General features: G+C 35.2%; 1 protein-coding gene and 1 pseudogene across 2 annotated transcripts in view; one reads left to right on the top strand and one right to left on the bottom strand.

The window, feature by feature from the left end:
* ARHGAP32 (Rho GTPase activating protein 32) overlaps nucleotides 1–26,269 on the bottom strand; it is a 173,907-nt gene that overhangs the window by 83,491 nt on the left and 64,147 nt on the right. For both annotated transcript variants that reach the window (XM_006915185.3, XM_015592038.2), the window contains exons 5-8: nucleotides 19,489–19,626; nucleotides 16,813–16,905; nucleotides 10,708–10,830; nucleotides 9,091–9,168 (exon numbers count right to left, since the gene is read on the bottom strand). In XM_006915185.3, the coding sequence (XP_006915247.2) occupies nucleotides 9,091–9,168; nucleotides 10,708–10,830; nucleotides 16,813–16,905; nucleotides 19,489–19,626 (432 nt within the window). The remainder of the gene's footprint in view (nucleotides 1–9,090; nucleotides 9,169–10,707; nucleotides 10,831–16,812; nucleotides 16,906–19,488; nucleotides 19,627–26,269) is intronic.
* LOC112482539 lies at nucleotides 7,441–7,558 on the top strand (annotated as a pseudogene).

The raw sequence follows: 26,269 nt of genomic DNA, 5'->3' as shown, positions 1-26,269 counted from the left end.
AGGGACGGTGAGAGGGAAGGAGAGAGGGACAGAGGCAGGAAGGGACAGAGGGATGGAAGGAGAGAGGGAGCATGGGAGAGAAGAAGGAAGGGAGCTGAGAAAGGAAGGAAGGAGAGAAAGGAAAGAAAGAAAAGGGGAGACTGAGATAAAGCAGCAGCAGCTACAATGGACTGAAAGAAGAAAAAACTGGAAGCAAATTCTCTCAGTTCTTTACTTCCCAGTTCCTGCTTCCATTTTCTTGTGACCTAACAATTCTAGCATTGGGTTTTTTAAGATACCCTATTTATATTTCTCCCTCTCCTCACTCCCCCACTGCCTTACCCCGCAAAACACCACATTGCTTCTTGTTTCTTTGCTTTATTTATACTTCTACTAAACTTTAAATGCCAGCTCCATAATTTCTACTTTTAAAAACATTACTTTTGCAGTACAACAGGTTTCAGACTAAGAAACTGAGTCAGGGATCAAGATATAAACTTAGGAGTTGGCTATATATATGGTATTTTAAGCTAAGAGAGTGAATAAGATAGTCTAGGACAAAGAGCACAGAATGAGAAGGTAGTACAACCCAAACTTTCAGACGTCTAGTAGAAGAAATTGAGCTATAAAAGACTGAGAAAATCGAAGAAACTCTAAGAGTGTTGTGTCATCTCTGTCATCTCTATTAAGAGAAGAACAAGTCATGAAAAGATACATCAAATACTGATGAGAGTTTAGGTAAGATGAGTAATGAAGTATTCACTTTTTTTTTTTTTTTTTTTGCATTAAGCCAGAGACCATTAATCATGTAAAAGGATAAAACGGGGGTGAAGGATATATTTGTGATAGGTGAATGTAATGATGATGGTCCTAGTGGAATCTAAGCTGGATAAGAATGAGAGTGAAGGCAGGAAGTAGGTGATAGAAGAAACTGGAAGGACCAATGGAATAATGTTAATAAGACAAAATTATAGTTGCTTTAAAAATTTTAATTACTTTGCCTTACTTTTCTTCTCTGGAAGGAGTAAGAAGAGGATAGATAAGGCATAAGTAGAAAAACAGGTAGATGAAAAGAGTGACTTGTGTAATGAGGAGGAAATGACAGTTAAATTTGTCTGGAACATCAAGTTTATAAAGACTGGAAAAGCATAATGAGGTTCAGAGACCATGGATGGCCTTATGAATCATGACAAGGAGTTTGAAGATTCTTCTGAACAAAATAAAAGTTGTAAATTCTGAGCAGAAGAGGGACAGGAACAGTAAAAAAATTCTAATAGCTGTGTATACCTTTAGAGTAGAATGAAGGGAGAAAGACAAGAAGAAGACCACTGTAGGAATTTGCAAGTATTAAGACTAGGAAAGAAATAATAAAAGTCTATAGTATGAAAATGCCATAAAGAACGAAGAAGAATATATGAATATGAGACAGAGAAGTAAAACAGAAATTATCAACTGGATGGGATACATGAAAAATTAAGTCAAGGATGCTTCTGCAAGTTGTTTCCCCATTTTTACTGAGTTACAATTGACAACCAATAAACTGTACATATTTAAAGTGCATATTTTGATAAGGCCTGATACCCATGAAACAGTAACAATAATCAATATTATGAATATATTTATCAACCCCAAAATTTCTTTGTCATTTCTCCATCTATCTACCCACTCCCTATCCCCACTCACCATGCAACCGTTGAGCTTTCTATTATTAAAGGTTACTTTGCATCTCCTATAATTTTATATGAATGGAGTCATACGGAATGCAATTTTTTGTTGTCTGTCTTCTTTCATTCAGCATAATTATTTTGATGATCATTCATGTTGCTGTATATATCAATAATTCATTCCATTTTATTCCTGAGTAATATTCCATTGTATAGATACCACTATTTATTTATTCATTATTCTGTTGATAAGATATCTGGGTTGTTCCCAGTTTGGGGCTATTATATATAAGGCTGCTATGAACATTCATGTGCAATTTGCTTTTTGTATGGACATATGCTTTCTTTTCTCTTGAATAAACACCTAGGAATGGAATCTCTAGATTACGTAGGTGTATGTTTACTTTAAGAAACTGACAAATTGTTTTCCAAACTGGCTGTAGCTTCTTACATTCCCACCAGCACTGTGTGAGAGTTCCAATTCCTCCACATCTTCACCATTCTAGTAAGTATGTAGCAATATATCACTGTCATCTTAATTTGCATTTCTCTAATGACTTTATATTGAGCATCTCTTTTTGTGATTCTTTGCCATATATACTTTTGCTGAAGTGTCTGTTCCAATTATTGCCTATTTTTAAAGTGAGTTCTGTTTTCTTATTAAGTTTTGACAGTTCTTTATATATCATGGATACAAGTCCTTTATCAGATATAATCATTGCAAATATTTTTTCCCAGTCTCTGGCTTATCTTTTATTCTCTTATTAGTAATGTCTAGTAAAGAGAAGTTTTAAATTTCAGTGAGATTTAATTTATTATTTTATGAATTGTTCTTTTGATGTTGCATCTAAGAAACTTTTGCCTAACCCAAAGTCACAAAAGTTTTATCCTATGTTTTTTTCTAGAAGCTTTATAGTTTAAGATTTATGTTTGGGTATATGGTCCATTTTGAGTTAATTTTCACAGATGGTTACAAGAAATAAATCAAAGTGTTTTTTGGTGGCAAATGGATATCCAATTGTTCCAGGACCATATTCTCCTCACTGAATTGACTTTGAACCTTTGTTGAAAATCAGTTATCCATGTGCGGGTTTACTTCTGGACTCTTTATTCTATTTCATTGACCTATTTGTTTATCTTTCTACTAACACCACATTCTCTTAACATTGTAGCTGCAATTCTTCAATTAGTGTCAGTTCTCCAACTTTGTTCTTTTTCAGATCTGTTTTGGCTGTTCTATTCTAGGTCCTTTGTATTTCCATATGAATTGTGTAATCCGCTTATTAATTTCTACTAAAAAGCTTTCTGAGATTTTGATTGGGATCACTTTAGGGAAAAATGACATCTTAGCAATATAAAGACTTCCAACCCATTCCAGGGTATCTCTCTCCATTTATGTGGATATTCTTTCATTTCTCTCAGAAATGTTTTGTAGTTTTTCAATAAACAGATCTTTCATATCTTTTTTTCAAATATATCTCTACGTATTTCCTATCTTGATGCTATTATAAACAAATTTTATTATATTTCCTAACTAATGTTAATGCTGCTAATCTGTGGACTACATTTTAAATAAGAAGATTCTCACACAGTAGTCCCAAGTATTTGTATTTTAAATATATATATATAGTGCATTTTAAATATATAAATTACTTTCCTTTTTTTTCTCCTTTCATTATATGTGAAAAATTATACTGACTTTTTTGAAATCGTGTTTGTAGGTAGTTATTTTATTTGTAAATTTATGTCATTTGACAATTTTATTTCAGAATCTGAAGGAAGGATTTTAGAAAATATATTGCATAACAAGGGTTTGTAGGGTTTGATGAGGTTAAGAGCTACTGCTCTAAGACATTCTGTCAATAATTTTCACAAAACTGAATGTTAAGCATCATTTGGTAGGATATATTCTGATGTTATAAATTAACAAAAGACTATTAAGGAACAAATTTATCTCTAAACATCGATGGCAGCTGCTAATGACCCTAACAAGAAAAATACAAAACATAATTCAAGAAAATTTGTATATTTTTGTGATCCAAGGGGAAAAAATACAAAGTTAGAACTCATTCAACTTGTGTTCTGGTCCTGGCAATACCATTTCTTACTGTTTTTGTGAATCAGAACCATTTAAATTCCTTTGTCTCTATAATTCTAAGTGACAGTTTAGGCCCATGTGATCCACTATTATCTTCTCCACTATAAAAATCAATGGTTCATACAAGTAGACAAGGGGAAGCCTCAACTGGTTCATTAAGTTAGTGCTATGACCTGCTCTTTGCCCAGAATGTCTAGGTTTCCCTATCTAAGCTCTTACACTAATCAGAGGAATAACAATGGACTAGATGCTTAACGCTGCTGTTTTAGTTTCCTAATCAATAAAACAGAGACAAGAACAGTAACTTCTTCATAGACATGTGAGAATTAAAGGTTAAAACACAGAATAACACAGGTAAGAAGTGTTTAAGAAGTGTTAAAATTCCTTTTATTTGTAGTATCACATACTTTCTTCTTCTCTTGAAATTATATAACATTACTAAGAAAAATTACAGTACACAATTTCCCATTACTGAACAATAGAAAAATTACTTCGCTCTATTTAATTTTGAATAATGATAAGGTATATCTTTGGATTCCATACATAATATAATGATTATTATATAAATAAGCAGATAATTTGCCTTCCTCCATTAAACTACTACAGGGACAAGGTTTCCAAATATCTTCCATTTTGGATAAAAAATACTTTTCCAAAAATAAGTTATTTGGAACCACATTAAACTCCTGAGGTTAAGAACATTTTTATTGTCCAAGAATTGCTTCTCTGATACTTGTGCACAAAAATACTCATGAAACATTCTGGGATAAGTGAAAAATAAAATAGCTGACCTTGATCATCTTGTGGAGAACCAAGAGACTGTGAGCTATATAAAACTCTGTCAGTCTTAGAGGCAGAGTCAAACTGGTGGAGCAGATAAAGCTGTGCTTGCCTTTTCTCACTACCACATCAAAATTACAACTAAACTACAGAACATCCATCATTGAAAATCTCCTGAGGCCTAGCTTAATAGAAGTCCTACAACTAAGGACATACAGAAGAAGCCACCTCCAGATGTGTAGGAGTGGTAGAGACGAAAAATGGGCTGGTACCACACCCACATATGACAGTTGAGCATCGGGAGGGATATCTAGGCTGTGGAGGACTCCTGAGAAGCAAGGAGTCCCAGATCAGCACCAAGCTCTCCAGCTCACAGTTCTAGCACTGAGAAGTTCCAACTTCTGGATGTAAAAATCAGCAAAGACTGTAGCTGAGTAAGATGGAGGGCAGCTGGAGTGCCAAGCATTCCTCTTAAAGGGCCCACGTGTGGACTGACTCACTAATGGAATCACTCACTCTGAGCTCTAGCACTGAGACAGCAGTTCAAAAGGAGCCAGGGACATATGGGAAGGAACTGAATTGTCTGACTTCAGGGCAAGGCTGGAGGGGCAGCTTTCTTCCAGGCAGAAGTGCTGGTGGAGGCCATGGTTCCTTCGTTAGGCGCTCCGCTCCTCCAAGCGTGCAGACACAGAAGCCTGCCAATCAACCTGACTAACTAACACTGGTCACCCTACTCTGGTGATTCCCTGAGAACCCACCCAACTTTTGGGCTCACTCAAGTCACTTCCTGTAGCTTTTCCATACAAATGAGCTGTCTTGGCTCATGCTGTGGACTTTTCTAAATTCTCTCAAGGGTTTACAAAACTCAAACAAGCAGCATCTAGCCTCGGTGCGCCCAGTACCTCTAGCTGAGCAGCCCCAAGCCTGGCACTAGCGGCAGCTGGCCTCGGTTCATGGCTTACCCTCTCAAGGCACATCCAGGCCCAGCATGGGTGGGGCCATCTGAAGATTGCTTGGTGGCTCATGCCAGGTGGCCCAGGCCAGGGTATTGGCTGTGGCTGATTTGGGGCTGTGGTAAGGCCCTTCTCAGGAGACCTCAGGGCCAGCATGCACCACCAGGGGCCACATCAGAGGATGACACACCCAAAGGGCAGACTGTGAAGGTATCAGAAGCTGCTAAAGCAAATCCTGTTCCGTAGGGTCAGCTCCTACACAACAGCTCTTCCACTGTAGTCACCGGCCAGTCCTCACAACCAATCAATCCGAGGGTCAATCCCTCCCACTGACGTGCACACAGCAAACAAGGCTCAACTACAACAGGAGGGAACACACAATCGGTACAGGGGACATATTTAGAGTACCTGGCTCACGTAGCCAGGGAGACTACACTGGGCCGCACAGGACACCTACTACATAAGGCTACTCTACTAAGACACAGCAGCTCTACCTAATACAGAGACAAAAACAGGGAGGCAGCCAAAATGAGAAGACAAAGAAACATGTCCCAAATGAAAGAACAGAAAAAAGTTCCAGAAAAAGAACAAAATGGAGACAAGCAATCTAACATATGTAGAGTTCAAAATACTGGTGATAATGATGATGCTCAATGAACATAGGAAAGAGTATATGAATTCAGTGAGAACTTTAACAAAGAGATAAAAACATAAAAATGAAAAGAGAAAACATAAAAAACTAGTCATAAATGAAGAATACAATAACTGAAATGAAGAATACCTTAGGAGGAATCAAGAGTAGATTACATGAAGCAGAGGATCAAATCAGCGATTTAGAAGATAAAGTAGCAGAAAACACCCAATCAAAACAGCAAAAAGAAAAAAGAATCCAAAAAAATGAGAATAGTTAAGGGGCCTCTAGGACAACATCAAGTGTACCAACATTTGCAATATAGAAGTACCAACAGGATAAAAGAGCAAGGAATTGAAAATCTATTTGAAGAAATAATGATGGAAAACTTCTCTAATCTGGTGAAGGAAATAGACATATAAGCTCAGGAAGCACAGAGGCCCAAACAAGAGGAACTCAAGGACCATACCCAGACACATCATAATTTTAAAATACCAAAGTTAAAGACAAAGAGAAAATCTTAAAAGCAGCAAGAGAAAAGCAGTTAGTTACCTACAAGGGAACTTCCATAAGACTGACAGTTGATTCCTCAACAGAAACTTTACAGGCCAGAGAGATTGGCTTGAAATATTCAAAGTGATGGAATCTAAAGAACAAAATAAATGCACAAACAAAACAAACAGATACAGAGAACATTTTGATGGTTGCCAGATGGGAGAGGGTAAAGGAGTAGGTGAAATAAGAGAAGGAATTAAGAAGTTGGTACTTAGAAAATAATCATGAGGATATAATGTATAAGATGAAGAATATAGCCAAAAATATTGTAATAACTATGTATGGTGTCAGATAGGTACTAGATTTACCGGGATAATCACTTTGTAAGTTATGTAAATGTCTAATCACTATATTGTGCACCTGAAACTAATATAATATTGTGTGCCAACTGTAATTGAAAATTTAAAAATTATTTTAAAAAATATGTCTTGTTATAGTCTTACTAGACAGAGACCAAAAATTTAGCTCTAAACTTATTAGAAACCAATCAAGAGGGAAATTCCATTATTTTCATAATACAGAAGGTTCGAGAATAAGAAAACCAGAATGGCTGGAAAGGAATGAGGAGAGAAAAAGAAGAAAGGAACTAGAAGCGGTAGGTAAAAGGTAAATTCTGTAGGGTTTTGTGGGTTATTGCAAGGACTCTGGATTTTATTCTGAGTGTGACTGAAAGCTTTGTGTGGATTTGAATAGTGGAGCCCTGTGATTTGATTTACATTTTAATCACTTACTCTGGCTGCTCTGTGGAAGAGAGACTGTAAAAAAAAAAAAAAAATGCTAGTCTACGGCCACGCCACCCTGAACAAGCCCGATCCTGTCTGATCTCAGAAGCTAAGCAGAGTCAGGCCTGGTTAGTACTTGGATGGGAAACCACTTAGAAGACCAGGTGCTGTAGGTGTAATTAAATAAAAAATAAGGGATTTGTAAACCAACAAGGTCCTTGCAATCTGTGAGGTCAACTAAGGGTTGCCTTGCCTAAAAAAATGCTGTCAAACTCTAAATGGTATTTTATCTACTAGATTAACTTACCCCCAATTTTTTTTAAGGAAGATTTTCTTGGAGAAAAGAGAACATTTGCTAAACTGGATTTAATTTCTTGTTTTATCTGTACACAGATAAGCTCACATTTTATGCTTAAAAATCATCTATGGAACTTGATAAAATTCAGATTCCTCTCTCCATCCCTTGAGATTCTGATTAGTAATATCAGTTTAACATGCCATTTAGTTTGAAAAAAGATTTAAAAATAAAGAAAAATTTTTTTTTTTTTTTTTGCTAAAGTACATAATATGAAGAAGCACCTCAGAAAACTAAGATATAAGATTCAATACTCTTTAGGAGACAAAAAAAATCAAGAACAGATTTCAGAATTTCATATTGTAGTTAATGTAATTTAACACTTCCTACTCTCAGAAGTTTAAGAAAAGAAACAGAGTCATGCCATAATTTAAAAACACAGATGAACTAATCCTTTTGTTCTCATAGCTAAACTATAGGCTAAAACAATACATAGACTAGAGCTTGGCATATGCTGATCTTTATCAACTATCAGCTGATTTACAGAATTTATCTACAGCAGAATAACCACTATTTCTAGAAGAGAAGTCTGATGAACACCTGAGCCAAAATCACACCCACTGAAACAGAATTTGGGGGATTAAGTACTGTAATTTTATATTTTAACAAGTCCCCCTGGTGCTTCTTACATACACTAAAGATTGAGAATCTGTGGCAAAGGAAGAATAGAAAGAATGATTGATAATAGAAGAATGAAGATAGCAATATAGTACCCTTTCTAAGTTAGTAAATGATATTCCTTGGACAGACTTTATTTGCAAATTAAGACAAAAATGCAATACCACTCTACACCTATTAGATCACCTAAAATCCAAAGAAACTGAACACTATCAAACGCTGGTGAGAAAGCAAAGCAGCACCACTGCTGGTGGGAATGCAAAACGGTACAACCAAGCTGGAATGGTAAAACTAGTTTGGTTTCTTAAAAGCTAAACACAGGCTTACAATATGATCTAGCAATTGCATTTCTTGATATTGACCCACAGGACCTGAAAATATATCCACTCAAATACCTGCATATGGATGTTTATATTTAAAGCAGCATTATTCATAAGTGATCTCCTTTAATAAGTGAATGGAAAAATAAACTCTGGCACACCCGCAACAATGAATATTAGGCAGTGATTTAAAAAAGGAACTATCAAACCATGAACAGACGTGAAAGAACTTTAAATGCATACTGCTAAAGTGAAAGAAGCCAGTCCGAAAAGGCTACGTACTTTATGATTCCAACTATATGATGTGTTGGAAAAAAAAACTATGCAGATAGAAATGAGTGGTTTTCATTTCAGGGTTAGAAGGAGAGAGACATAATAAGTCTTGAATTTTTCCGCACCTAATTCTGTTGCCTACCTGAAATCCATGCTTGCCTCTCCACCATGTGCTTAACACTTTGGGGGGCATGTCAATGACAGAAACAATGTCACCCACCTAGGAGAAAAAAATTTAAGTGAAATGTTTTTAGTCAATTTATAAACCAATTGTTATATCTAGAATTTAAATCTGAAATGAAACAAAAGACTATCCGATTCTTGGGATAATTGTTTATGAAAAAACATAATATTTTTTTCTGTAAAGAATTTAATAATCTTAACCATTTGTTAAGGAAAAGTCTATAAAAAGTAAAGCAGCACAAAGACTGTGATCCAATTATCGCATTAGTAACTTCAGAAGGCCAGACTTACAGCATATGATTTTTGAAGGCTACACATCATCAACAGTTCTGTTAAAATACTCTGTTACTGCTATTACTAAAAGTGATGAGATTCATTTATAAAAGATAGTTTTAAATACTCATATTTAGAGCAACAGCAGCTTCTATCAATACCACACTCAGTGAGTGCTTGCCATATACTAGGCACTGTGCTGAGCACTTCACATTATCATATTTAATCATATAGTAATGGCCTAAAAGATCAACAATTAACTGGGTAGTTCTCAGCATAAAATTCGATGACAACTACACTTCTTTCAACAGATGGTACAATAAAACATTTCTGCTAAATACCATACTACCTTCACTTGAACAAACCAGTGAGTTTAAACAAACTGGTACAGAATCATAAATACAAAATCTCAATAATAGTTTTCAATAATATATTTATTGGAAGTTATATTCTTTCATCAAAATAAGCGCTCTGTGATAAAACAAAGTTAAGTACATTAGAACAATGTTACTAAATGTACAATACTGCTTTAAGAATTTCTCTTTTATATTCACGACTAATTTTTCAAGTCAGGAAAGAGTCACCTTAGAAAGCCATCTTTGCTAACAGACTTGGCATCTTTCAGGATCTACATTCCTTTGTGTACAGAATGTAAAAACTGAGTTTGAGAACAGTTTATATTCTATACAGTAAAATTTGTACTGTTTTTTCTTAAATTGAATAACTGTCATAATTTTGGTTTTTGTTTATCATCAGTCAATATTAAATAAAGAAATTCAATTTCCCTCCTTTTGGATCTGAAAGCAAGAAATGTTCATTTGTCTTCTCACCTGTACTGTAACTCAATCTCTGAACAATGAGAAAAAAAAGTATCATTGGGTATTGGTTTTTATTAGGTACTAAAAACACAACAAAGAAAAAAAACCCCGAAACCTGGCTTTCAAGAAGCTCTCATAGACAAAAAGAGAACAATTATGATCGAATGTAATTAAGTGATATGTCAGAGATAAGCCATGAAAATGGTTCAGAATGACATTCAATCCAGACTTTTGCGGGGTATGTCTTTGCAAGGAGTAGGGGACAGATATCAAGGACGACCTCCTAGAAGAAATGAGAGACACTGAAGCTGAATTTTCAAGGATAGTACAGTCATTTAAATAAAAATAGATGGCATTCCAAGCTAAAAGATAATGGGTTATGGAAAACCTTGGTGCTTCTAAATGAAAAATGAATAAAACAGTCAAGGATGAGACTGGAAACATAGCAGGGACTGAGCTAACACATAGCATCTTTAGGCATTTACCTCTAAGGTCAATTCATCAGGGGCCCGAGCAGTGTACCTCTTGATAACGTGGGCAGCACCAACAGCAGGAGTGTTAATAGATGATTCTTCATGTACTAGAAGGTGGTTTCCCTTATTATCAATCTATAACAACAACAACAAAAAAATGTACTATGTGATGGTTAAAGACATGGTTCTTGCAAAAGGTTCTTAGACTATCTATAAGAGATCATCTGATTTAATTTAGGTAAAACTATAACGCTCAAAAAACCTTTAAAAAAAAAAACTCCTACCATTTATTGAGTACTTAATATATGCCAATCATTGTGCTATACATATAACATATGATTTAATTTAACATTCATAACTCTTAAAAATATTTATCAGGACTATCATCATTTAAATATGAAGATGCTAAAGCTAAAAGACATGTAGTTTACAAGAGATTACAGAATTTGTCCATGATCGCACAAATAAGTCAAGACCTCATATAACTGCATGTAAAATATAGGAAAAATATCTATTATTTACGAGATACTGTATAACCCAAGACTTATTCTTTTTTTCTATTTTGTTTGTTCATTTATTTGGTTTTTAGATTCTACACATAAGTAAAATCATATATTTGTCTTTTTCTGACTTATTTCACATAGCATGATACCCTCTAGGTCCACTCATGTTGTCTCAAATGGTAAGATTTTATTCTTTTTATGGCTCAATAATATTCCATTATGTATATGTATATAACACTTCTTTATACATTCACCTATTGAACACTTAGGCTGCTTCCATATTGTGGCTACTGTAAATAATACTGTAATAAACATAAGGGTGCACATATCTTTACTAATTAGTGTTTTGGATTTTTTCAGATAAATATTCAGAAGTAGAATTGCTAAGACATATGGTAGTTCTATTTTTAATTTTTTTGGAAACTCCATATTGTTTTCTGTAGTGGCTGAATCAACTTACAATCCCACCAACAGTGCATGAGGGTTCCCTTTCCTCCATATCCTTGACAACATTTGTTGTTTGCTGATTTCTTGATGATAGCCATTCTGACAGATACGAGATGATACATTATTGTGGTTTTCATTTGCATTTCCCTGGTGATTATGGATGTTAAGCATTTTTCATATGTCTGCTGCAATCTGTATGTCCTCTTTAAAGAAAAGTCTATTCAGGTCCTTGGCTCATTTTTTAATAGAAGTGTTTGTTCTTTTGGTGTTAAGGAGTATGAATTCCTGATACATTTTAGGTATTAACCCTTTTTCTGATATTAATCCCTTTATCTTCTTCCATTAAGTAGGTTGTCTTTTCATTTTGTTGGTGGTTTCCTTCGCTATGCAAAAACATTTTAGTTTGAGCAAGTCCCATTTGTTTATTTTTGCTTTTGTTTCCCTTACCCGAGAAGACATGTCCAAAAAATTATTACTCAGAGCGATGTTGAAGAGTTTGCTGCCTAGGTTTTCTTCTAGGAGTTTTACGATTTCAGATCTTATATTTAAGTTTTTAATCCATTTTGAGTTTATTTTGTATATGGTGCAATGAAACGGTCTAGTTTCACCTGTTTATATCTATCTGTCCAGTTTCCCCAACACCATTTATTGAAAAGATTGTCTTTTCTCCATTATATATTCTTTCCTTCTTTGTCATAGATGAGTTGACCATACAGGTGTGGGTTTATTTCTAGACTTCTATTCTCTTCCATTGATCTATGTGTCTTTTTTATACCAGTAAAAATGCTGTTTGTTTACTATTGTCTTGTAATATACTTTGATATCAGGCAGGATAATAGCTCCAACTTTGTTCTTCTTTCTCAATATTGCTTTAGCTATTAGGGGTCTTTTGTGGTTCCATATAAATTTCAAGATTACTTGAACTAGTTCTGTGAAAAATGCCACTGGTATTTTGACAGGGATTGCACTAAATCGATAGATTGCTTTGAATAGTATGGACATTTTAACAATATTAATTATTCCTATCCATGAGCACAATAAAGCCTTCCATTTACTTGTATCTTCCTTAACTTCTTTCTGCAATGTCTTTTAGTTTTCCAAGTATAGGTCTTTTACCTCTTTGGTTAAGTTTATTCCTAGGTATTTTATTCATTTGATGTAACTATAAATGAGATTGTTTTCTTAATTTCTTTCTAATAGTTCATTATTAGTGTCTAAAAATGCAACTTATTTTTGAATAGTAATTTGAATCTAGCTACTTTACTAATTGAGTTATTAGTTGTAATAGTTTCTTGGTGCAATCTATACATGGTGTCATGTCATCTGCAAATAATGACAATTTTACGTCTTTCTAATTTAAATGCCTTTTATTTATTTTTCTTCTCTAATTACTGTGGCTAGTATTTCCCATACTGTGTTGAATAAAAGTGATGAAAGTGGATATCTTTGTCCTGTTTCTGATCTTAAAGAAAAGCTTTCAGCTTTTCATCATTGAGTATAATGTTAGCTATGCTTTGTTATATATGGCCTTTATTATGCTAAGGTATGTTCACTCTATCCCCACTTTGCTGAAATTTTTTATCATAAATGGATATTGGATTTTGTCAAATGATTTTTCTGAATCTATTGCTATGGTCATAGGATTTTTATCCTTCATTTTGTTTATCACATTGTTTTGTGAATATTGAACCAACCTTGTATCCCAAGAATAAATCTCATTTGATCATGGTGTATGACCTTTTTCTGTATTGCTGAATTTGGTTTGGTAATTATTTTGTTGATGATTTTTGCATCTATGTTCATCAGGAATACTGCCTTGTAATTTTCTTTTTTTGGTAGTGTCTTTGGTTTTAGTATCAGGGTAGTGTTTGCCTTATAAAATGAGTTTGAGAGCATTCCTTCCTCTTCAATTTTTGGAAATATTTTGAGGACAGGTATTAATTCTTCTTTATATGTTTCATAAAAATTTGCCTGTGAAGCCATCTGGTCCAAGACTTTTTGTGGGGGAGGAGTTTTTTGACTACTGATTTAATTTCATTAGTAGTTATTGGTCTGTTCAGATTTTCCATTTCTTCTTTATTCGGTTGGCAGAGCGTTTTTAATTTACTCAATTTCTTCCAGGATGCCCAATCTGTTGGCATATAATTGTTTACAGCATTTTTTTATAATCCTTTGTATTTCTGTGTTGTCATTTTACACTTCTCTTTCATTTCTAATTTTATTTATTGGGGGCCCTCTCGTTACTTTGATAAGTCTGACAAAAGTTTATCAATTTTGTTTATCTTTTCAAAGAATCATCTCTTGGTTTCATTATTCTATTGTTTTTTAGACTCTATTTTGTTTATTTCTGATCTCATCTTTATTATTTCCTTCCTTCTATTCTCTTTAGGACTTGTTTGATCTTCATTTTCTAGTTCCTTTGGGTGTAAGCTTAGATTGTTTAAGATTTTTCTTGTTTCTGAGGTAAGCCATTATGAATCTCCCTCTCAGAATTGTTTTCATTGTATCCCATAGATTTGGGGGTCACTGTATTTTCAATTTTATTTGTCTCACAGTACCTCTTGATTTCTTCCTTGATCTCACTGTTAACCCATTCATTGTTTAGTAACATGTTATTTAGCCTCCACATGTTTGGGTGTTTTGCAGTTTCCTGGTTTAATGTGTCATTTAAGTGTACTGTTTCCTTGTTGATTTTCTGAATGGATGATCTATTCATTGATGTCAATGAAATATTAAATACTTGTACAATTATTGTCAACCACCCTTTGTCTGTCAATATTTGGTTTATATATTTAAGTGCTCCAACATTGAATACATATATGTTTACAAGAGATGTATCCTCTTGTTTGATTAATCCTTTTATCATTATAAAATGCCCTTCTTTGTCTCTTGTTACAGCCTTTGGTTTAAAGTCTATTTTGTCTGATATAAGTATTGCTATCCTAGTGTTGTTTCTATAATGTTATGTTTGGTTTCCATCCTTTTTTCTTGTATATCTCTTATAGATTTTGGGATTGAGGTTACCATGTGCTTTATATATACTAAGTGATGTTTATAGCGGTCTATTTTTTAATTAAATTTATTGAGGTGACATTGGTTTATAAAATTATATAGGTTTCAAGTGTACAATTCGATAATATGTCATATGTATATTGCATTATATATTCACCACTCAAAGTTAAATTTCCTTCTGTTACCATATATTTGACTCTCTTTCCCCCATCCCCTCTTCCCTCTAGTAACCACTAAATTATCATCCATGTCCATGAGTCTTTGTCTTTACAGACTGGCATTATGTAGAAAGTATACTGTGGGGCCCAATGGCGTAGTCTCCCTGTACGTGAGTCGGGTGCTCCAGGGGTGTCCCCTTTGTGAGCTGTGTGTGCCTTCCTGTTGTAGTTAAGCCTGATTGCTGCTGGTACATCAGTGGTTGGGGTTAAACCTCAGGCTGACTGCCTTTGAGTACTGGCCATGACTACAGTGAACAAGTTGTTGGGTGGGTGCTGACTCCATGGAGTGGAAGTAGCTTTAGCAGGGCTCTGGTGCCTGAGAGTACAACTTCAGGTGTGTCATTTGAGGAGCTAATGTGGTATTAAGTTGGCTACCAGGTATGTTGATTTTAGACACTCTTGGGAGGGGCTCTGGTGAAAGGTAAGGTCAGCCACTACTTATGCTGGTCCTGGAACATTTGGTAGAAGCTACAAAGTGATCTGCTGTTGGTTGTCGCTTGTGCTGGGCTTGGAGGTACTTATGAGGCTATGCTGTGGACTGAAGCCAGATGCCCCTTGTGCCAGGCTTGTGGCCACTTAATTAAGGCTACGTTCCAGGCCAAGACTGGCTGCTGCTTATGCCAAGTTAGGGCCACCTGATGGGAGTTACAATTCAAGTTGAGACCAGTCCATGCTTGTGCTGGCCTTGAAGCCACTTAAAATAACTACGAGGCACACCAAGGCCAGCTGCTGCTTGTTTGGGGTTTGCAGAACTTTGAGACATTTTGGGAAAGTCTACAGTGTGAGACAAGGCAGGCCGCTTGCGTGGAGGAACTGCTGGAAGAGTCTCAGGTCAGGCAGGCAATGTGGTGGGCGGGGCCTCAGGGAATAATTAGGGTGGAGTGAATGTTGTTAGCCATAGTAATGGAAAGCTCATATTTGGCACTCTCCTGCACTGAGCAGGCTTGGTAAAAGAAGAGGTCCACAAAGGAACAATGTCGCCTGCTAGTGCTTCTGTGCATGAGGAGAGTTGCTCTAATGTCTGCCACTCCAATGCCTGCCCTGAAGTTAATCAATTTAGTTTCTCCTCATGTGCCCCTGGAACTTTTCGAGCTGCTTCCCCTATGTTGGAGCTTAGAGTGAGTGAGTTTGTGAGTGAATGAGTCTGTGCACGGTCCTTTAAGATGAGCACCTCAGTCTCTAGCATTCTTTTATCTTTCTCGAACACAACCCCTGCTGGTTTTCACAGCAGGCTGTTAGGAGGATTACTCTTCTCAGCACTGGTGCTTTGGGCTGGGAAGCTCTGTGTGAAGCTGGAACCAGTCACTTCTCAGGGAGGACCTCTATATCTGAGACATCCCTCCCTGTTCTTAATTGCCACACCATGGGTGTGAGACCAGCCTCGTTCCACACCTCTGCCTCTCCTACCAGTCCTGATGTGGCTTCTTCTTTACATCCTTAGTTATAGGACTTCCATTCAGCTAGTCTTCAAATAGTTCTCAGTGATGGTGGTTCTATAATTTAGCTGTAATTCTGCTGTGGTTGTGGGAGGATGTGGACACCGAGTTTACCTATTCCACCATCTTGACCAGAGTCACTCAAGACTTATTCTTAAATTGGATCTTTTAAAACGTTAATTGTCTCTTGTTCATATTTTCAATTGCTAAATCAACTGAAAAAAATAAACATACCTTTCTAAATGTATACATTAATACACCAAAATAACGGGAATCATTGCAATTTATAAAACAATATTAAAATTAGTTATCTAGATGATCAAAAAATGACATCTGAGTTGAAAATTATGTAATGTCACATATCTTTCCTTCTAGAAGATGAGAATAAACTCTATTTCTTCGATTCCTGAAATTCAACATCTATCAAAATTAATCTAATATTAAATTTCTTAAGTAGACAACTTAAAAATAAACTTTAATGAGTAGTAAATTAGATAATACCTCCATCCAAGTAAGGGCAGGTCCACAGTTGATCTTGTTGCCAGCAATAGCTGAAAGACGGGACAGGTAAGCCATAAGCATCTGAGTGACTGACTAAAGAGAAAGAGAAAATTCAGTGGTAAATCAGAGTAAAAATACTACATTCTCTGTCAGAACTTGTAAATTAGTTGTTTCTAGGGTGGGGGGAGATAGGAAATCTGCAGAATTTTTAGTATTTTAGTAGTTACAGAGATCCTTTACAAAGGCTTAGTTCCATGAACTGATCCTACATATAATAACATATTACAGACAATTACATGTAATTCCCTATCTTTTATCGAACATTAACTCATAGCCCCTCATAATCAAGGGATATACTATTTTATTGCTTCCTATTTTATTGCTTTTTCTTTCTATTTTTGTATTGAAAATATAAAAGATAATTATAGCAGAGACATACTTGGCTTTTCTGCCCAGCTTCCCCCAGGTACTCTGAAATTTTTTCTCCATGACCTACAGTAATCTTCCATGAACTCAGGTATGGCAGGACAGCCATGTTCATACATGATCCTACACCATGGGTCAGCTAATTAGTCCAGGAATGTGATAGAACATGAGCTTACCTAACAAGGGTTATTGCAGTAATTGGGAATTGTGATAAAAAATTGCAGCTCAATCTGGCTGCTGTCTTACAAGTGATAAAAACCTGGGACTTGTTGGTAGTGACCATGTTCTGAGACAGTATGACAGAGAAAAATGCAACAGATAGACAGAGATGAGAAATGGAGATAGACTTCTAAGTTTTCTATAAGACAAAAGACCTAGTGGTTAAAAGACATTCTTGAGATTCCGCTGCAGTGTTAGTTCTGCATGACGGATGATGCCACTATTTTGTCCTACCTACTTAATTGCCTCAGAATTAATTATAGATATGAAATGGCTTCCCCTCAGTAAGTGGAAGATATTTTGCACTGTTCTCAAATATCTACTGTGGCTGCTGAGGAGTCTAATGCCAATACAATTCTTGTTCTTTTGCAAAAATCTGTTATTTGCTCTCTAGAAGCTTTTTGGGTATTGTTTTGGCATTTAAAATTTTCACTATATGTTTCTAAATGTATGTCTTTTCATTCATTATTCAGCATTTCATGGGCACATTTAATCTAAAAACATCTCTCTTTAGCTTTAGAGGATTTTCTTATATTTCTTAATTTTCAGTTACTTCCATCCACTCTCTTCTTATAACTCTAAGAAAAGAGAAACAGGGATTTCTGGATCTACTCTCTCTGATTCCCAACTACTCTCTCACAACTTTTCATCTTTTTATCCATTTTGGGGCTGTATCTTATAAAGCTTGATCTCCCAGCTCACTAATTCTCTCTTCATCTGTGTCTCTTTTGAATGTAGTCCAGTTATTCAGGTTTACTATCATTAAAATTAATTTAAATGACCGTATGTTCATTTTTAAGATCTGACTGTTTAATTTTTGTGAAAATCTGCTCATTCCATGAACGTGATTGCCTCATTTTCTTTCTAAGGATAATAATCATGTTCCTCAAACCCTTGTTTGCTCTTCTCAGCTCTTTTGTTTATAGTTATACACCATTTAACTGATGGGGATATATTCTGAGAAATGCACCCTTAGGCAAGTTCATCACTGTGTGAACATCAGAGAGTGCACTTACACAAACCTAGATGGTATAGACTACTACACACCTAGGCTATATGGGGCAGCCTATTCTTCCTAGGCTACAAGCCTATACAGCACGTTACTGCATAAACAACATAAGATTAAATCAAGCACAAGAGCAAATGATGCAATCAAGAGATGTGGTAAACATGAGATGACATGAGGCTGCTGCCAGCATAACATAACATACTGAAAAAAAATTTTAAGTGGAAAGAGTACACTCTAATACAATGATGAAAGTATACTATATAAATACATAAATTAGTAACGTAGTCATTTATTATCATAGAGTATTACGTATTGTGAATAATTGTATATGCTATACTTTTACATGACTGGCAACACAACAGATTTGTTTACACCAGCATCACCACAAACACTTGAGTAATGTGTTGTGCTATGATGTTATGATGGCTATTGCATCACTAGGCAACAGACATTTTTCAGCTCCATTATAATCTTATGAAACCTGTCATATATGTGGCCCACTCTTGACCAAAATGTTGTCATACAGTGCACGACTACATTGTTTTTACATATAAGATTTCTAGTTTATCTGTCTTTAGCACGCCTCTTGTACATGTACTTTATGCTAAATTTCTTGCCCCCATAAGTCTTACCCCATCCCATCTACTTTCAAACATTCCTCACAATTTTTCATTCCCCGATGATTTTATTTTCTGATGTTATAAAGAATCTATTCCCTTTTAAAAAATTTATTTAAATCTTTTATATTTTTATTAGCGAGATGAATGTTTTTCCATAGTTTTGCTTCCAGATTTTACATTCTCTTTGTAAAATGGTCTGCCCATATATATTGCCCATTTATAAGAGCTTTTTCCCTTATAAAATTATACACTGAACCTAGTTTACTAAACATCCTATATAACATTACTAGTTTTTCAGTCATGAAATAATTACATAATCCCAGGAATCATCCTGAATGTTCAATGTAAGCATTTATTTAGTATACAGGAAAAATTTTCTGCTCATTTAAATATCATGATTACCTCTGGAGTGTCCTTCAGGGCATCAGAACGGGGAAGCTCTGAGAGCTGGGAGAATCGTCGGTCATAAATACATAGATGAAGATGTTTATCAAGTACTCGAAAATCTTCATAACTTCTTTTAACAATCCAACTTTTGCCCTATGGATAAGAAAAAAAAGACTCCTATACTTCATCTCTATCAGAAAATACTCATAAATCAGACCTTACTCTAAAATGGTATTTCTTTCATGAGATTTTATATTTTCTAATGAAAAGCTTCTATTAACTTGATAGTAAATAAATCCAAAATCTAGTGAGTTTTATTACATTAGAAGGTTAATAATGGAAAATAAGATAGAACTCTTCATTAATCCTCTTCTTACCACTGATCAAAGTCCATTGGTTCTCTTTAGAAACAATAATTGTTAGGTGGTCATGTGACCTTAAACTCACAGAAAGAACCATAAAATAATTTTAGATAAGGGATTATTACCAAAACTTAAAGAAAAATAAAATCAGGTTGTTAATTAGTTTTCGCCAATATTTTCCATGACTGAGATTGGAAATATACTGAAGAATTAAAACTACTTAAGTCTTCATCTATAAGGATTTGGTATGTTTACATAATCTAGAACCTATTATCTCTCCCCACTTCTCAGGCTTTCTTCCTGTCCTTGCCTAATTCCACAAACTCATTAAAAATGAAAATCAAGGAGGCAGAAAAGAAGGCGTGGATGATGAAGGCTTTGTTCATCCCTAATGCAACCAAATCAAAGTTGTGACAGAAACACAGAGCAAACAGCAAACAGAGTCACCTGGGACTTAGATGAACAGAAGCACTACAACTAGGAAGAGAAATAAGAAATCACTCTGCCATGGTAGAAGGTAGTAGGGGGTGAAGACACGAGGCAGCCCAGTCCCCAGCAGCTGAGTGGGACAGAGGCTACAACAGCGGCAGCCAGCAGCTCCAGCCACGTCTTAAAGGAAGGAGCTGTGTCTGTAAGCGGACTTTCACAGTGACGGACCTGCTTGCTCTGAGCACCAGCGCCCAATTGGCTGCACGGGAGGCATCAGGAACTTAAAGGGGGACAATGAGTTGTCAGAGTAAGAGCCAGAGGCAAAACTGCCAGGTGGTATCCATTGCTCCTCTGTTGAGCCCTCTCCACTCCAAGTGTGTAGACAGTGTTCCACCATAGCTGAGATACCATCAAACTGGATAACAAGGTTGCTCCACCCATAAGATTCCCTGAACTCTGCTTCCCTCAAATCACGGCCCCACCTAAGTCACATCCTGTTGTATCCTCTGCTGAGTTCAGTGTTCCTTGCTGAGCAGTGCCAAGACTCACACTGATAGCAGCTGGCCTTGGTTTCTAGCGTGGCCTCTTGAAGCAACCATAAGCACAGTATCTGTAGATTGCTTGCTGAATCTTAACAAGTGGCCCTGGAGGGGCACAGGCTGGGGCTAAACTTGGCCTGCAGTTGAACCCCTCTCAGGACTGTGTCACTGGAAACCTACTACACAAAGCCACACTAATAAGACTGGAAGACACATGAGCTTTGCTTAGTACAGAGAAACAGACACAGAAAGGCAACCAAAATGGGAAGACAAAGAAGCAGAAACCATATGAGAGAACAGAACAGAGATCCAGGAATAATGGAGTCAAGCAATCTAACAGATGCAGAGTTCAGAACACTGGTTGTAAAGATGCTCAATGAACTTAGAGGAAGAGTAGATCAACTCAATGAGAACTTTAACAAAGAGATAAAAAACATAAAAATGGAAATGGAAATTATAAAAGGCAACCAGTCAGAAACGAAGGACACATTATCTGAGATGAAGAGTATATTAGATGGAATCAACAGAGTGGATAAAGAAGAGGACTGAATCACTGCTATAGAGAATGGGGAAGCCAAGGGCACTCAATCAGGACAGCAAGAAAAAAGAAGACAAGACTATAATAATAATTTAAGGAGCCTATGGAACACAATTACGTGTAAAAATATCTGGGTCCTAGGGGTACTTGAAGGAAAACAAGAAGTTCAAGAGCTATTTGAAGAAATAATGATAGAAAACTTCCCTCACCTGGTGGAGGAAATAGACATACAACCCCAGGAAGCTCAGAGAGTCCTAAGAAAGAGGAACCCAAAGAGGCCCACATCAAGACACAGTATAATTAAAATTCCAAAGCTTAAAGACAAAGAGAGAATCTTAAAAGCAGTAAGAGAAAAGCAGTTAGTTACCTACAAGGGAGCACCCATAAGATTGGCAGATGATTTCTCAAAAGAAACTATGCAGAAGAGCTTGGCACAAACTATTCAACATGATGAAAACCCAGGATCTACAGCCAAGAATACTCTATCCAGCAAAGCCATTATTTAGAGTCAAAGGAGAGATAAAGAGCTTCCCAGACAAAAATAAACTAAAGGAATTTATCAACATCAAGCCAGCATTACAGGAAATGTTGGAGGGACTTCTTTAAGCAGAAAAAACGAAAAAACATGTATCAAAAACAGGAATAAAGAATGGTAGTAACTACATTCCTATCAACAAGTACTTCAAATGGAAGAGAATTAAGCGCTCTAACCAAAAGACAGAGTGGCTGAATGGATAAGAAAACAAGACATCTACGTATGCTGCCTATAAGAGAGTCATTTCAGATTAAAAGGCACACATAGTCTAAAAGGAAGGGGATGGAAAAAGATATTGCCTTGATGAATCTAGAGGGTATTGTGCTAAATAAAGGAAGTTGAATAGAGAACGACAAATATCACATAATCTCACATACATGCAGAATCTAAAGAACAAAATAAATGACAACAGCAAAAACTGAAATAAACTCATAGATACAGAGAATATTTTGAGGGCTACTAGACAGGAGGGGAAATGGGTGGGTAGCAAAAAAGGGCAAAGGGATTAAGAAGTACAAATGGATAGATACAAAATAGACATGGAGATGTAAACTGTAGCATAAGGAAAATAGTTAATAATGTTGTAATAAACATGTAAGGGAGAAGAGAGGTCCTAGATTTAGTGGAGTGATCACTTAGTAAGTTATATAGATCTCTAATCACTGTGCCGTACAACTGAAACTAATATACTACTGTATGCCAACTATAATTGAAAAAAAATCATTGAATTGTACAATGTAAATACAAGCAACTAATTTTCTATTATATATATAAATAAAGCTGGGGGAGGAATATACCAATAAAATAAATTTAGAAACTACTGTAAAAAAAAAAAAAGTCCACTCACAGAGCATTTTTATTACATACTATCTTCTAATTTTCCCTTAAATCCATAACTTCTTATGGCCACAGCTCTAGTAAGGACTGATATCATTTCTGACCTGGAATACTGCTAATGCTCCTTGCCTTTGATCTCCTCCCTCGCCTCCCTTCCCCCTAATACAAAACATAAAGCTTATCAGATCACACTGCTGAAAAATCCTTTAAAAGCTCCCATGGTCAGCAATGATGAACAGGTCATGACTGCACACCATTTAGTTTTGCAATTTAATCTAAATTTATATGGAGACTTTCATCTCATAAAAATCTGGAGGGACTAGGAGAATAATAAGCCTCCAGAGTAAGCATCTCTGAATGGAACACAACTATTTTAGTGTAGCTCTTCTCCATTTGCCTCAGCCAAATGGGGCAGAAACAGAAGGTATCACTTCATAGGAGAGGTGCTGAATTCTAAATAAAGATATTCAAAAACTAACATGATAAATTTGTGTAATCCTGCAATTCTCCATTACATAGATCTGTTTCAGAGAGTAGTTAGAATGAAATCAGAAAACAGATGAGGCAAAAATTTTTAAAGAACAGCATCCTGCTTTTAAAGAACAGTGTCCTAGTCCTAGACTGAATGCTAGTGCAATCAGTCTGAAATGGGATCCAGTTAATTCTGACAAGCAACCTGAATTGGGAAACACCAATCCACAAATATAAGTCCAAACGTATTTGCACATCACATGGGTTCTGTCTAAAATGACAGTCTGGTCTTACTGATTACTCCTCCATGCCCCTTCTTTGTTTCCAGTTATGCTCAATTTCCATTTCCTCAATTTATGAGCTATCTTTTCCCTTTCTTGACTCCATGATTTTTAAGCACCAATCCTTCTGCCATGGAAAGTCACTCTTTTACTCTTTAAGTTAAGCTCCTTTGCTTTCTTATTTCAATCGATGCCTTCTACAGAAAGCTTTCCTAAATGACCACAGGGGGTTAAATACTTGTTTCTTTAAAATGGGAAAAATAAAAAATAAAAATAACCACAAAGGCAAGAAAAATAAAGACAAACTTCTTATCACAGAGTTGCAATTATTTTTTCTTTCACATGCATGTATTATAAATTATGCAACACTTCTAATATCAGAAAAGTGCAAAAAATAACATATACCTATGTATTTATTACTGAGATTTAAAAAAAAAAAACATGCTGACTTTCTGGTTTCAAAGTTTTGGATGTTTTTTTAAAGAACCAATTATTACAGATATAAAGCCCATTCTCTCTCTTGTTCTCCTTTTAAAGGTAAGGACTGGAGTTAATATACATTGTTAGCATGCATAAATGCATGTTTTATATCTTAACCACATATGTATATAACTACAATGAAATTAAACTAGAAATCAATAACAAAAAGACAGCAAGAAAGTCCCCAAACACTTGGATATTAAGCAAGACACTTCTAAATAACACATAGGTCAGAGAAGAAATTCCAGGAAAAATTAAAACTTATTTTTAACTAAGTGAAAATTAAGATACAATGTACCAAAAGGTGTGTGATACAGCAAAAGCAGTGCTTAGTGAGATATGGTACAATTGAATACATACATATAGAAGTAAAGAAAGATCCAAACTCAATTTCTAAAATTCCATCTTAAGAAACAGAAAAAGAACAATAAATTAAAACCAAAAGAAACAGAATGAAAAGTATAGCAGAAATCAATGAACTTGAAAACAGGAAATCAATAGAGAAAAACAAAATATCAATAAAATCATAAATATCTAGCCAAGCTAAGGAAAAAAAAAAAGACACAAATTATTAATATCAGAAATGAAGAGGGAACATTACAACAGATCTGATAAACGTATAAAATACTATACTATAAACAACTCTATGCCCACAAATTTCATAACCTAGATGAAATGGACCTTTCCTTGAAAGACCATCTGCCTAAACTCACACAAGAAGAAAGGAATAATGTGAACAGGCTTATATCTATTAAAAAAAAATAAATCAATAATTAATAAACTTCCAAAAGATTAAGTACCGTGCCAAGATGGGTTCACTACTGAATTATACCAAGCATTTAAGGAAGAATTTATACCAATTCTCTATAATCTCTTTCAAAAACTGAAGCAGAGGGAATATGTTCTAATTCATTCTGTGAGGACAGAACAAGAAAAATTTACAGACCAATATTAATGCAAAAACCCTCAACAAAATATTAGCTAACAGAATCCAATAATATATAAAAATAAATATACACCCTCGATCAAGTGAAATCTATCCCAGGTATGAAAGGCTGGTTCAACATTTAAAGCTCAATTAATGTAATCCATTACATCAACAGTTTAAAGAATAAAAAATACATGATCCTATCAACAGATGCAGAAAAGCATTTGACAAAATCTAATACTCATTCATGATAAAATCTCTCAGTAAACTAGGAATAGTGAACTTCCTCAACTCGATAAAGAATATCTATTAAAAATTTACAACTAATATCATAGTTAATGTTGAAAAACTTGAAGCTTTCCAATTAAGATCAGGAATAAGGCAAGGGTGTACCCTTTTACTACTACTTTTCAACACTGTATTGGAAGTCCTAGCTAATACAATAAGACAAGAAAAAGAAATACAAGATATACAAATTGGGAAGGAAAAAATAAAACTGCTTTTGTACACACATAGTGATTGTCTAGGCAGAATATGCAAAATAAGTGACCAAAAAAACCCCAGGATTATTAAGTGATTATAGCAAGATAGCAAACAAGGTTAATATACAAAAACCAATTGCTTTCCTATATACTAGCAATGAATAAATGGAATTTGAAATTAAAAACATAATACCATTTACTTTAGCATTCCCCCAAAAGTGAAATACCTAGGTATATACTAATAAAATATGTACAATAGCTATATGAGGAAAACTGCAAAACTCGAGTGAAAGAAATCAAGGATTAAATACATGAAGATACATACCATTTTCTTGGATAGACAGACTCAATATTGTCAAGATGTCAGTTCCGATCTACACATTCAAAATGTTATCACACTCAAAAACCCCAGCAAGTTATTTCTGTAAATATTGATAAACTGATTCTAAGGTTTATATAGAGAGGCAAGAGACCCAGAATAGCTAGCAAAATATTTAAAGAGAAGAACAAAACTGAAGGACTGACACTATTTTACTTCAAGATTTACCATAAAGTGTGGTATTAGCAAAGGAATCAGTAGAACAGAATAGAAAGCCTAGAGACAGACCCACCTAAACATAGTCAACTGATCCTTGACAAAGGATCAAAGGCAAAACAATGGAGAAAAGACAGTATTTTAACAAATGCTGCTGGAACAACTGGACATCCAGAGGCAAAATTTAAAAAAAAAAATGTATCAAGACATAGATTTTACACTTTTCACAAAAACTACCTTGAAATGGACTACAGACTTTAATGTAAAATGCAAACAATAAAATCTAGAACATAATATAGGAGGAAATACAAATGATCTTGGTTTTGGTAATGACTCTTTTTAGCTATACCACCAAAGGCACAATCAATAAAAGAATTGA

The sequence above is a fragment of the Pteropus alecto genome, unplaced genomic scaffold (assembly GCF_000325575.1).
Source record: "Pteropus alecto unplaced genomic scaffold, ASM32557v1 scaffold135, whole genome shotgun sequence".
NCBI lineage: Eukaryota > Metazoa > Chordata > Mammalia > Chiroptera > Pteropodidae > Pteropus > Pteropus alecto.
This window is presented reverse-complemented; position numbering and strand designations above follow the sequence as displayed.